Source organism: Phasianus colchicus, chromosome 17, assembly GCF_987193195.1.
Source record: "Phasianus colchicus chromosome 17, bPhaCol1.hap1.1, whole genome shotgun sequence".
Classification (NCBI taxonomy): Eukaryota; Metazoa; Chordata; class Aves; order Galliformes; family Phasianidae; genus Phasianus; species Phasianus colchicus.
Window position 1 is genome coordinate 5,718,775 of NC_143452.1, and position 12,182 is coordinate 5,730,956.

The 12,182-nt window shown below is 45.0% G+C and overlaps 1 protein-coding gene across 1 annotated transcript; it reads left to right on the forward strand.

Moving 5' to 3' along the window:
- Positions 1 to 1,439: 1,439 nt before the first annotated feature.
- Positions 1,440 to 4,756, forward strand: FITM2 (fat storage inducing transmembrane protein 2). The gene is made up of 2 exons (XM_031590797.2): positions 1,440 to 1,658; positions 3,365 to 4,756. Exons 1-2 carry the CDS (start codon positions 1,486 to 1,488, stop codon positions 4,005 to 4,007), a joined length of 816 nt encoding a protein of 271 aa, XP_031446657.2. The 5' UTR covers positions 1,440 to 1,485; the 3' UTR covers positions 4,008 to 4,756.
- The last annotated feature ends 7,426 nt before the right edge of the window (positions 4,757 to 12,182 follow it).

Consider the following 12,182-nt stretch of genomic DNA (forward strand, 5'->3'; position numbering starts at 1 on the left):
AAGCAAAGAAGGAAAAGTTTCAAAGGCAGCTGGACTCCCCCAGGAGGGGATTTAGGCAAACAATGCTGGACTCTGTAAAACCTGCTCTCAGACCCTGTTATACTCACTCATTTGAGAGAACGCAGCTGCCTGTCGTCTCTAATTCAGGGTTACAATGCTGTGGTAGAAGTGCTAGGCATGGTCACGGCAGTCCTATTAAAAACAACATATAATAAATCGCCAAATGCCATTTACCCTGGACAACCCTCTTAGCTGAAACTATCTGTACCCACTAAAGTTGCTTGTGCACCAGTTGACTTTGATGTATCCTTTTGCTCTTTCAGCCCAGATGTTGTCATAGATTTGCTGATGATGAGTGCAAAAAAAAAACCAAACAAACAAAACACAGAACTTTCAAATGCTCCCTGGCAAGAAAAACTTTCCAATCCTGTCTCACATGGGGTCTGGTTTCCCCCCAGAACATTTTTATTACTGAGACCATTCAGATGAATAAAAGGGCCTTGTTCATTTAGCAATTTCTCTGCTGATTTTTTATTTTTCGTATTTGAAGTTGAAATGACAGCAGCAGCAGCAGTTCAATAGACAAAGTAAGTCTCAGACGCTGTAATGACAGCAGAACTGCCTGGGCACCACAGCTCTCAGCTGCAAACGTGGGTGGCACAGAAGTGAGAGCTCCAGGAATACCCTCTGTGTCTGCTTTAGGGCCCAGAAAAAGGTTCAGAAGTGGAGCAGTGAGGGCAGCCCACCTCCTGCACGCGGCTGTGAGGCTCTGCACGGCTGCTGAGCTCAGTGCTGTGCTCAGCTGTGGGCCCCTCGCTGCCACGCAGACATCGCGGCCTGCAGCGTGTCCAGAGAGGGGCAGCGGGGCTGCGAGGGGTCTGAGCACAGTGGGGACTTATGGGGAGCAGCTGGGGGAACTGGGATGGTTCAGTCTGGAGAAGAGGAGGCTCAGGGGAGACTTTATTGCTGTCTGCAGCTCCCTGAAGGAGGCTGTGTGAGGGGGGGTCAGCCTCTGCTCCCCAGTAACTGTGATAGAAGGAGAGGTGATGGCTTTAAGTTGTGCAAGGAGAGGTTGGAAATAAGGCAGAATTTATTCTCAGAAAGAGAGGCGATGCAGTGGCACAGAGCGCGCAGGGAGGTGCTGGAGTCACTGTCCCTGGAGGCGTCGAATAACGGCACCGAGGGCCGTGATTCGCTCAGCGCGGCTCCCCCGCTGCGCCCCGCGACCTGCGAGCTCCCTTCTGATCTCAGTGACTCCGCACTCCCGCTCCTTTATAGCGGCGCTCCGGCAGGGGGCGCCGCATGCACTCATCCACCTCGCGCATGCGCACAGTCGCTGTTTCCCGCTCCCTCAGGCTCAGGGCCCGGCGGGCGCCGCGCGGGGGCGCTCGTGCGGTGGGCGGGGCTCCGCGTGACGCGTACGGTGGCCGGGAGGAGCCGGGAAGAGCCGGGAGGAGCGGCGGGACGGGAGGAGCGGCGGCCGCGATGGAGCGCTTGGAGCGGTGCGCCCGCTGCCTGCGGGCCCGGCTGGTGAGCGCGGCCGCGCGCCGCCGGCTGCCTTGGTTGCTGCTCGGCCTCGTCTTCCTCGGGTCCGCCCTGAAGGACGGCGACCTGGTGCCGGAGACGCCCATGCAGAACAAACGCAACGTGCTGAACGTGTGAGCGGGGCCGGGCCGTGCGGTCAGCCGCTGTCCTGGGCGGGGGAGCCCGGCTCCGCGCTCGTGGGTGCGCTGGGCGGGTGGGGCAGCGCGTAACCTGGTTCCGTCGGGATTTGGGCGAACTGGCGGTTATTGGGGTGGTCCAGAAGGAAGGAGGAGACGGGACGTGGTGGGGCTTCCTGTAAAGCAGCGCGGTGCCGCTGCGTGCTGTGTCACGCTGTGGCTGTTCGCAGCTCCGAGTGCCCAGCGGGCACAGCAGCACGGAGCTGCCGGCTGCTCCTCCGCCGCTTTGCCCTGCTTTGGTTTGAATTTGTCGCTCGGTGACGTGAGGCAGCCTCTGGGTGTGATTGGAAAGAACAATTGGAGGAACGCGGATGGAGCGGAATAGATGGTGAGGTACAGCACGCTGCGGTGTCATTTGCCTTTATATTGGGGACGTTTGTCAGCGCTGATGGGTTCTGAAGCAGTTTCCCCCCAGACGTCTTGCTGCTGGTTTGCTGACAGCAGCCCTGTTAGCAACCTTTTTGGCTTTTGAGTTTCTCAGCCAAACAAGAACTTTATTTTCTGTTACTGTTCCGTGCTGGCAGCTGTAATTGCTGCTGCCTTTTCTCTTGTAAATTGAGGATGGCACTCCCCAGAGCTCTGAGCGAGGCCACGGTGGCTTTTGTTGGGAGTCTAATGAAAATGCAGGGCTTTGTTAGTGCTTGTTCTTGCCTTAGATGCAGAGATAGTAAGTGAAAACTGTGTCTGAAACTTGGGCACAGACTGAGTTTATCCTTCAAGAAATAAGAAGGGTAAGGAGGGGGGGCTGCACAGTTCCTCTTTGCCTTCAGTTGGTAGGAAGCAGGCTGCGTTGGAAGGTGCTGGTGGGAGGCAGAAGGTTGGAGGCTTTGGTCTCTTTGCTCATTTGTATCTGCTGTGTTGTAAGATCTGAAAAGATTTCTCTTAGTTGGGCAATGCTGGCAGAACTAATTAGGCAATGTCTTGGTAAATAGGGTAGCTGCACATCGTCGGCTTGTTTCCAACATTTTATAGACGTCATAACAAAAATTGTCAAGGCAGAGAGCGCGCTTTGAGGCGTGGGAATTTGTGTAAGCCAAAGGAGGGCTGAAGAGACAGTGAAGGAGTGGATGATACTATGAAGTTATGCTACTTCATTGATTTTATGAGGCGATAATGGAGGAAAAGAGTCTTAAGCTGATTAAAGTGTCATCCTTTTTCTGGGGTATCTTACTTAGTATGAAGAGGGTAAGGTTGTGAAAGGTTGTAAAGCAACCTTTATTTGAGATGGAGGAGGAGGGGAAGACCAAGGGTCAGGGTGGCAAGCCGAGAATATTTTATTTGCAGCTGCTCTTTGAGTAAGGCAAAGTTGAGTGGGTTTGTAGGGTAAAGGCAATTGCAAGAACTGTACTGTGAGTCAGCTGAGAGTCTGAATAAGTCTGAGGGAATGCTGCTTGGCAAACAGTTGAAGTGCTTAGTGAAGGAATTATTCAGGTTGGAGACCCAAGAGAAACAATGGGAAGAGGGTTAAGATTTTAGCTATGCTTGACTTTGAGGGCAGGAATCATAGGCCTAATTTAGGCAGCTCTCAGTAGTGACCTTGAAAGGCTGCTGGTTCAAGCACTGCCACACACCCCCAGCTCCCTCCTCCAGGCTCCTATGAAATTTCACATGTACATGTTTCTCTCTTGGCTTTTCTCTGGCAGATATTTTGTCAAGGTGGCTTGGGCATGGACGTTCTGGCTTCTGCTGCCTTTCATCGGAGTCACCACCTACCTGTTTGCCAAGAGCAAGTTCCTCTACGGCCCCACAAAGAGCATTCTGACAGCTCTGCGGCGTCTCAGCACGCTGCTGGTGGGCACTGCTGTCTGGTATGTCTGCACTGAACTCTTCGTGTATATCGAGAATCTCACCGGCACGTGCTCTACCTCGACTAAACTCAGTGAGCCTCACCAGCTCTATGCCACCAAGCAGGAGTGCCATCAGAACAACGGGATCTGGGATGGTTTTGATATCTCGGGGCACTGCTTTCTGCTCTCATATTGTACTCTCATGATTGTGGAGGAAATGGCTGTGCTGGAAGGCTTGTCCATAGACCGGAACTCAAGACTGCGCGTTTTTATCAACGGCCTGTTTGTGTCCTTGTGTTTTCTCACCATGATCTGGGTGTTCATGTTTCTATGCACTACCGTGTATTTCCACGATTTCATTCAGAAACTTCTTGGTGCACTGATAGGTTTGGCAGCTTGGTATGCGACGTACAGAGTTTGGTACTTGAAACCTTTTTCTCCTGGACTACCTCTCCCAAATATACCTTTGAGTTCAAAGAAATACAGTTATAGCCGATAATTTTTTTTAATTTTGGATTTTTCTGTCAGTGCCAGAGTAGTTCAGGATAGGCATGGTTACAGGCTTTCCACTGTAAGGAACAAGGTAATGGGCTGGAGAAAACAGCCTTTACCTGATGGCTGGGAGGTGATAATGAACTTTGTTCTCATGAGAAAAAAAAATTAGTACTGGAAAAGGTCTGCTCTCGGCTAGGAGTTACTGGCAAAGAAATACAAAGTTGGATTTGTTTCTTGTATTAATAAATAGAAGAACAGATCTTCCAAAACTGACAGAGGCCTTTGCACTTTAAGACCTTAACTGACCTTAAGTTAATTCTCCCTCTTTCTATCTATTTTTATCAGAATACCAGGGATGATACAAATGTCTTTTTTTTTTTAATACTCCTACTTGTTCTTTCTTAGAGTAAGTCTCTCCTAATGACTGCTGCTAACTATTGCAGAAGAGTTTAGCCATCAGTGTTCATTTGGTAAAGCAGTATGAAGCTCAATTGCAAAATGCTAACATCTCCTGTTATCAGGTATTAAATACACCTAACAAGGGCTTGTGGCAAGTTGGTGTATGCGTGTTCTGCAGCAAAGAGAATGAATCTGAGATATAATAGCTTAAGCAGTCTGTGACTTGAAATTGATACCTGTCTTTGGAAAGGGAACTCTTCAGTAACAAGTCTTATCTTTCTCCTTGCATGAAGTAGCTGTAATCATGTTTTGTAACTCTATTCTAGACAGAAAAAAATCCCAAGTCTATTGAGAGAGTTGGGTGTTTATTTTTATTTTTTAATCTTACACATTTAGCACCATAAAACTATGAGTACTTTCTGGTATGTTTCTTCCAGAACAGTGAAATTCCGGCGTTATGAACATGTTAGCTTAACTTGCTCAGTAGCCTGCTTGGTGTTGAATGAAACTTACTGTTTATCCTAAGAGCTGCAAAGCAGTTTGCTTGAAGCATAATTTGTTTTGTTTATCAATGAATGTCAATAAGCTACTTAATTTTGATTGCACACATAGTTGTGGCTGCTTCTGATGCATCTGGAAACCCACTACTGAATATAACACTAATATAATTCATTGTATAATGAATAGGTATGAAATTGGATGGGTTTACTCATTGTATCAAACATTTAGCATAGTTTTTATCTTGCAAAGCTTTTTATTAGCTTTTATAAAGGTTTGCTCAAGTTGCAGTTGCATAAAACTTGTGTGATGGTTGCAGTGTTGAAAGAGACATTAGAAGAGGTTTGTAGGCACAGCTGTAGTGTGAAGGGGACAATCTGTCTGCAGCATTTGGCTCCGAGTTGATTGTTTTGTTGACCAGAATATGATGCAGCATAGTCAAACTTGGCACATTTTTGTTGTGGGTTTGTTGTTTGTTTTTTACCATCTCTACAATTCTTTTTCAGCAAATGAGTGGAAGTATTTGCAGTAGTTATAGCGACGTTAATTCCATGTTTGTGGCTTGCCTCTGAGGAAAGCTGAATTCCTTTGACTTCCCACTCTGTTCAGTGCCAAACCTGAGTTGTTTTGCAGCCTCAGGAAGTACAGATCACCGTGCAGAAAAGCTTTTTCAGGAGTTCAAGTATTTTCTATAAGTTCCTCCTTTTGTCTTTGCAGTAAATTGCCTTTAAGCTGACTCTTTAGGAAATTTGCACTGATCAACTCATACTGGGTTTAACTAAAATATATATTTGAACAATGCAGATTCATTTGCAGTCTTTCTTTTGATGTACTGTAAGCCTGCTCCCTCTTGAGTTAAGCTAGGCTGCAAGCCACTTTCATCGTGAAAAAGGATTATATACCCAGAAGGTTTTCTGATTCATTTCATTAGATTTAAGTTTCTATTTTAGGTTATCTTTATGTAACTTTGCTACATAGACTAGGCCTGCTACCAGAAAATGCAGTTTATTTAAACCAACAGGCTTGCTGATGTTATCTTCAGTTCCACAGATGTTTTGTGCAATCACTGCATCAATGTTTCTCTGTGCTTCAGATTAGTGTCATACAAACTGTTTATTATGGAAATATGTGGGCCATGACTATTCTCAAACTGTATTTAAATAATGATAGAAAAACAGTTAAAATTCCAGTGTTTGTGTCTTTGTGGGTGTTTCTGGAGTCTGTAAAGGTACTTCTGTTGTTCTTCATTTCCCTGAATGATCCTCACAGATTTTTTTACTGAGATACAGAATTATCAGTGACAGTCTGAGCACACAGCATTTGAATAGATTAACATGGCACAAATTCTCAAAAATAAAGGGTTTAAAAACAACAAAAACACCTGACAGGATTCCTAACGTGTGCCATGCAGTTGATTACATAGACGTGAACAGTTGCTCTTTGTAGCAAAGTGAAAGCCTAATCCACTGAAATAGATGGAAAAGTTCCCATGCAGTAATACTCCTTAGGAGTTTGGAAATCCTGTACAACATGTTTCTCAGAGACCACGTGCCAGCTTACAAGGTTTCCTTGTACTCCAGGCCTCTTCTTGGTGTCTATTGGCTTTCAGTTAACTGGAAACCAAAATTGCCAATTTTCTGCTCATGCATTTCCCATCACCTTTACCTGCCCTCCCTCCCACCCCCAAATAAACTTCTGTCATTAAAATAACAATGTGGCCTCTCCATCACAGGCTTGTAGCAAAAGAGAAACGGTAGGAATAGCTGGATTTGGTGCTTCCTATCAAACTGGCAGATCCTTTATTTCAGCTGCCAACAGTTACTGTTAAATTGTATTTAGAAGCAAGTATAACATTTTAAAGGTAAATGAGTTCTGTAGTGGATTCTAAATGTAAGCAACTGTAGTCATGTCAAACACAGGTGTTGGCTGGTTTTGGTCGGGTGTTTGTTTTCCTTTTTTTTTTTTTTTCCTTTTCTGCATTATAGTTCATTCCAGATATTGCTTCCCTTCTTCTGCAGAGCTGTCTTTCCATACCTATACAATTATTGAGGGGATTTTTCTCTCCACCATATTACTGACACAGCACTTCAATACATGCAATGAAAAATTAGCAAATATACATTAAAGTGTAACTGGCATTTGGCCTGACTGATGTGTGTGAGGCAGTTCCTGCTCTTGGTGCCTTAGACATTCTCCTCTGCTAGGGCTGATAAAGAGGGGAGTTTCATCTAGAATGCATTGGAAAGTTTAAGGATTTGTTTTGCTCCTGGGCCCCATTACATGTTTGTGTCACAGGAGGCAAAGTCATGCAGATGGGAAAGCTGTTCTGTAAGATCCATTGGAATGTTCAGACTCCGAACATACCTGAAACTGATGCTTGGATTCTTCATGAGAGTTTTTGCTCAGCACAGATTTGCTCTGTGAATGCTTCACTGGTCGTGGAGCAGCTGAAGTAATAGAATCTCATTTTCTGTTTTGATGCATGGCAATTTATGGCAATGTGAGAAACACCCAGTTATACCCTATGGTGCACTTTAATTGAAAAACTGTAGGGGATGCTGTGAGATACATTAAATGTCTTGGAGAATCTGCAGTTAGTTCTGAATATGAATTTGTGGTCACTTTTCTAAGGAAAATAGTGCCCAATAACACTCCTGGAGCTCAAATCCCTGCAGCTTCTCAGCCTTTTCCAGCTCCTTGCTTATCTCAGTTCACTCAAACCCATTTCCTAGAGTTTTGGCTTTTCATAGCTTCATCTCCCCTCCCGGACTGCAGAATTAGTAATAGCTCTTTACCTCTGCTTAAAAGCACGCTTTCTCTTCTTTGGCTTCTCTTCCTTTAACTGTTCTGCCAAAGCTGAAGGTGAAATAGGCTGCTGTGGTTCCCGACTCATAGTAAACCATTGTTAAAAGGAGTTGGTCAATCACTGTAATGGAGTTTACCTGGGAAAGAGAATATGCCTCACTTATTGAAGCAGGACTGCCTGATGTGTTTGAACTCATGGAAGGAAATAAAGCACCTTAGTGCTTTAGGTATACAGTGAGAATACAGAGATTACAAGTTGGAAAACCAGAATTGCAAACGACCATCAGGATGGATTGCAGTCCCTGAAATTTCAGGTAACTGTGTTGTAATATTTGATCTGCAAGATCTCTCAGTTTATCCTCTGGCTGTCACAAAACATAAGCAATACCACGTGCCTTGTAACAACCCGAACAACTTTTCTGTAAAGCTTTGGAGCTATAATATGGCACAGTGATTAAGGTGAAGAGCCTTTCAGGAGGGCTGACTATTAAGGGAACGAAGCAGTCATAAAAACGCCCTTTCTCAGTCATGCGTTTCCTGAAGAAGGTCTGCAGCTGTAGTGCACGTCTTTCTAGTATTGTAAGGCTGAATGAAGAAAAGCTTGGAATAAAAATAAATACAAATGACTTTTTTCTTATTTCTGAAGCGTTTTTCTTTGTTCAGTCAAGGTCCATTTTGCAGTTTTAGGTCACGTTCTTTCTGTGATGCAATTCAATGCATTTAATCAGTGGGAAATGCTGTTGATGTCAGAGCAATAAATAGACATATTCTTATTGTAAATGTCATCTCTCTTCTGAAATCCCTTCCTCAATCCCTTTCTGTTCTCTAAGACGTCCTGTGAGGAGCAGGAAGGGCTGCAGCACCGAGAGGTTGTGCACAATGCGACTGTCTCAGTGACAGGCTGATGGGATCGTGAGTCAGTGCTGGGGAAAAGTCAGCTAAATAGGTTGCGGCTCAAAATAGTTGCCTGTGGCAGAAAGCAAGCATGCCAAATTAACTGAAAATAAAGAAGATACAAACGCCACAAAGCCTGTTAGGTTTCTGTCCAAATGTGTGAATTGTTGCGCTCAAACCCGGCAGGATTGTGCTGGTTCTGAGTGTCACTCAGGGTCTGCCCTGAGTGTTTTTGCAGATGATGGAAAGAAGGAGTGATTTAAAATATGCTTGGTAGGCTCAGTGGTTGGGTGTTATTTTAGATCACAGCTTTTCTCAGTGCTGCACCATTCCTTCAGCTTTCTTTTAGTTTTCCTCGAGTCCAAAAATCCATTTTGCTCTTCTGTACTGGTTGGCTCTTAGGTCAAGGAGTGGAAGGAAATTGCTTTTGGTAAGTAAAAATAGAAGGCTGTTCTAGGAGGCGTGCAGTGGACTGACATTACTTTGGGATGTAAGGAGTATCCGTGAAGCAGCTCTGCACTATGTGAAGTGCTCACCCTATGTGAAGTGCCTGCAGAACTCATACACGCCCTCAAACCCAGTTACACTCTGTTCTGACTGCAAAATAGCTTTATTTGGATAACCACTGCAGCTAAAAAGGATTTGGGTCGCAGGAGAGGTAAGGTACTGTTAGGAAAGGGCTGAGAGAGCAGGCAGTGAAAGCGGGGGGATGGACAGTGTTATTTTTATCAAAAAGCTTTCAGAGTCGTCAGTTGATCTGTGCTGGTAGTTTTTTAGCAAGACTTTCTTCTCCGTTCCTCTGCTGCTCTTTCTCAGAAGGTGGAAGTGGGAAGTGCTTTGTCTGCTGGTGCAGTTCCACAGCCCATGGGCTCCTGATGACAGAACTGCCCCTGTGGAAGTGCTCGTGTATCCTCAGCTCAGTGCCAGGGAAATGGGGCATCCAGAAGAAAGTGAGGGAGTAGAATGGTAGAGAGGAGCAGAGAAAAGGAGAACTTGAAGTAGGTCATTGTGCATAGGAAGAAGACAAGAAAAACAGCATTGTAAGCAGCGAGGGGAGGTTGGTGCATTACTCATCAATACTGCTCAGCACTGCAGCCAAATGGAAATAATTTGCTTAGGCAGTGGCAAAGGCCCTCTGCACATACAGCTCTGCCTGCAGCACTCGTGTATCTGCAGCCCCTGCTTTGCCCCGTTCCTGCTGCGTGCCTTTGCTGCAGTGATAGACATCTGTGTTCTGACAGAGCAATTGTTCGTCTGAATTATTTATGGCATGTGTGGTATTCTTTGTTTCACTAAGGCATTTAAAGCAGACTGTTTTCTCTGTTTAATCCTTCAGAGGAAAGCGTGTAAAATGGAGAATAAAAGATAATGGTAGTAAATGTCATTTGGGCACATTAAGAAATCAGCATGAGGAGGGAGAAAAGGAAATTTGTTTCTCATGAGTGTGCTTTATTTGAGAATACAAGTTCAAGGCTTGTTGCTACTGCTTAAAACCTCAGAGCCAGTGTTGGAAATGGCTTTTGTCTGAAACCACTAGGATTTAATCAGCGAGGCCTTGCTTTAAGAAATGGTTTAAGGATGTTATGGGACCACAATGAATGGATTTGGTTTTGATCTCGATGACAGTGAATATATCAGTGTTTTCACAAACTGCTGTTTTCTGTTTGCCATCCTCAGGTGCAGAAGTCCTTAATTTATTGTAACAGCAGAAATACCTTCCTCTTGCTTGAAGGAGCAGCTCTTACACCAACCTCTGTTCTCTTTAGCTGGGAGATGAAAGCTCCTAGCCTCCAGTTGGGTGGTAAGGATACTTTTTCATCCAGAAACACAGCAAGACTCAGTAATTAATCTCCTACAGGGCCACAAGCTGGTCACTAGGTAATCTTAGTCCCTGATCTCGGTTTCTTTGGCAACTTGTGACAGGCAGGCTTAGGCTGCATGCTCTGTTCTTTGTTCTCTGACAAGCTTTGTTTTGAAAACTGATTGTGCATGAAGAGGTCTTCCCCATGCCTTGACAAGCAGAGGGGAGGGCTGTCAGCCAGGCGTAGTACTGACCACCTACACTTTAATTTTATTAATTGATTCTTTTGAGCAAAACCTGTAGGAGTAAAAAGATTTCAGAAACCATAGTTTTACAAACATGACCACTGAGAGACTATTGAAAAGGAGGCCTGGGAGAGAAGAAGTGACACTGTGTGCTGGGTACCCACAGCTCACTCACTGTCATGGAGCTCCATCTGAGGTGCTCAGAAGGGTTTGGATTTGACAAATAGTGACTTATCTTCTCCCCTCTTGTAATTACAAGTTCAGCATTTTAGCACATGTTAAGGTTTTTACAGCCTTTAGGAGCCTAAAGCATGATTGCTTCTAAAGCTAAGAGATTTTGAAGGCCAGAAACATCTTCACATACAGGGTGAAGAGGTTCCTCAGTGCTAAGCTGGGACTTAGTGCATGAAAGGGAAGGAGGGCTGTGAACAGGGCTGGATCAGGTGTGCAGGAATGTGGTGCAGGATGATACAGCACAAGTTGTTTGTTCTGTCTCATGCAGCTATGGCAGTGCATCAGTGATAGCAGGCTGCCACAGAATTGGTCAGCAGCAAACTGTAAGGTATCCAACAGCAGGTGTTTGCTGCAAATAAACCCTGTACCTCAGGGTGCCTCAGCTTCCAGCCCTACCCCTTGGGTGCTGCTGCCCACCCCTTGCGGAGAGCAGAGCATAAAGTTCTGAAGTAAGAAAACGGATTTCTGCTATCATTTTCATGTTTCTCTGTATAGAAATTGCCTCAGGCAGGGACCACTGGGCCAGTCTTATGGGGGTATAGAATGGTTCTCCAATTTTAAATGAAACTAATGGAAAGGAGAAGAATTGATGAGGCTTAGATCAGCTAGAGAGAAAGCAACCTTTTATTATGACAGCCTGTAATCACCACAGGGCTACTTCATAGTAAGTCACTAATCTGGATCGATTGGGGTGATGACATTCATCTCCTGGTTCATTTCAGCATGGTCCTTAACATCAGTCCAGCCTCTGCTGTCACTGTAATTGCCTTTTATCGCTCTTGGAGATTGCTTTTCCCTGGAGGAAACTTGTGGTATTTTTTCATTACCAAGGTAGGGAAACAAGGCTCAGCAAGAGAGAGTTGCACTGCCTTCACTGATTTTTCTTTTATTTCGTCCAAAACAAAGGCTTGTTTGTGAGCAGTACTGATCAGCCTGTACAAAACTCATCACCACAGCATCTGTGGCTTTCCAGCAAAGCGTGAAGCAATGTAACAGACAGCTGTCACATCTTGGTCTGAGCTGACCTGTGCATTGCTCTAGATATTGGCTTTGCCTGGCATTCTTATAACAGCTGAGTTATAACAGAGTGCTCTGCAACAAAACAAGCACCTATTTTGTCCAGTGTTTTTATTTGCTCTGTGGGAGTATCTGTTCTTGTTCCTTCTGAGTTTTGTAGCTTTTTAGCCCAATTACAATTCCTTTCTATATTTGGTGTGTATGTTTAATTGGCTCTTGGAGATCACCAGGGAATGTGTCTGCAGAGCAGCTTACAAAGGGAAAGGAATGAAATCCATCGTAAGGG

Bases quoted from the DNA above. Each gene is read 5' to 3' on its own strand.
- FITM2 (XM_031590797.2), top strand. From the start codon at position 1,486: ATGGAGCGCTTGGAGCGGTGCGCCCGCTGCCTGCGGGCCCGGCTGGTG. The intron at 1,659-3,364 runs GTGAGCGGGGCC...TTTCTCTGGCAG, and splicing joins AAACGCAACGTGCTGAACGT to ATATTTTGTCAAGGTGGCTT.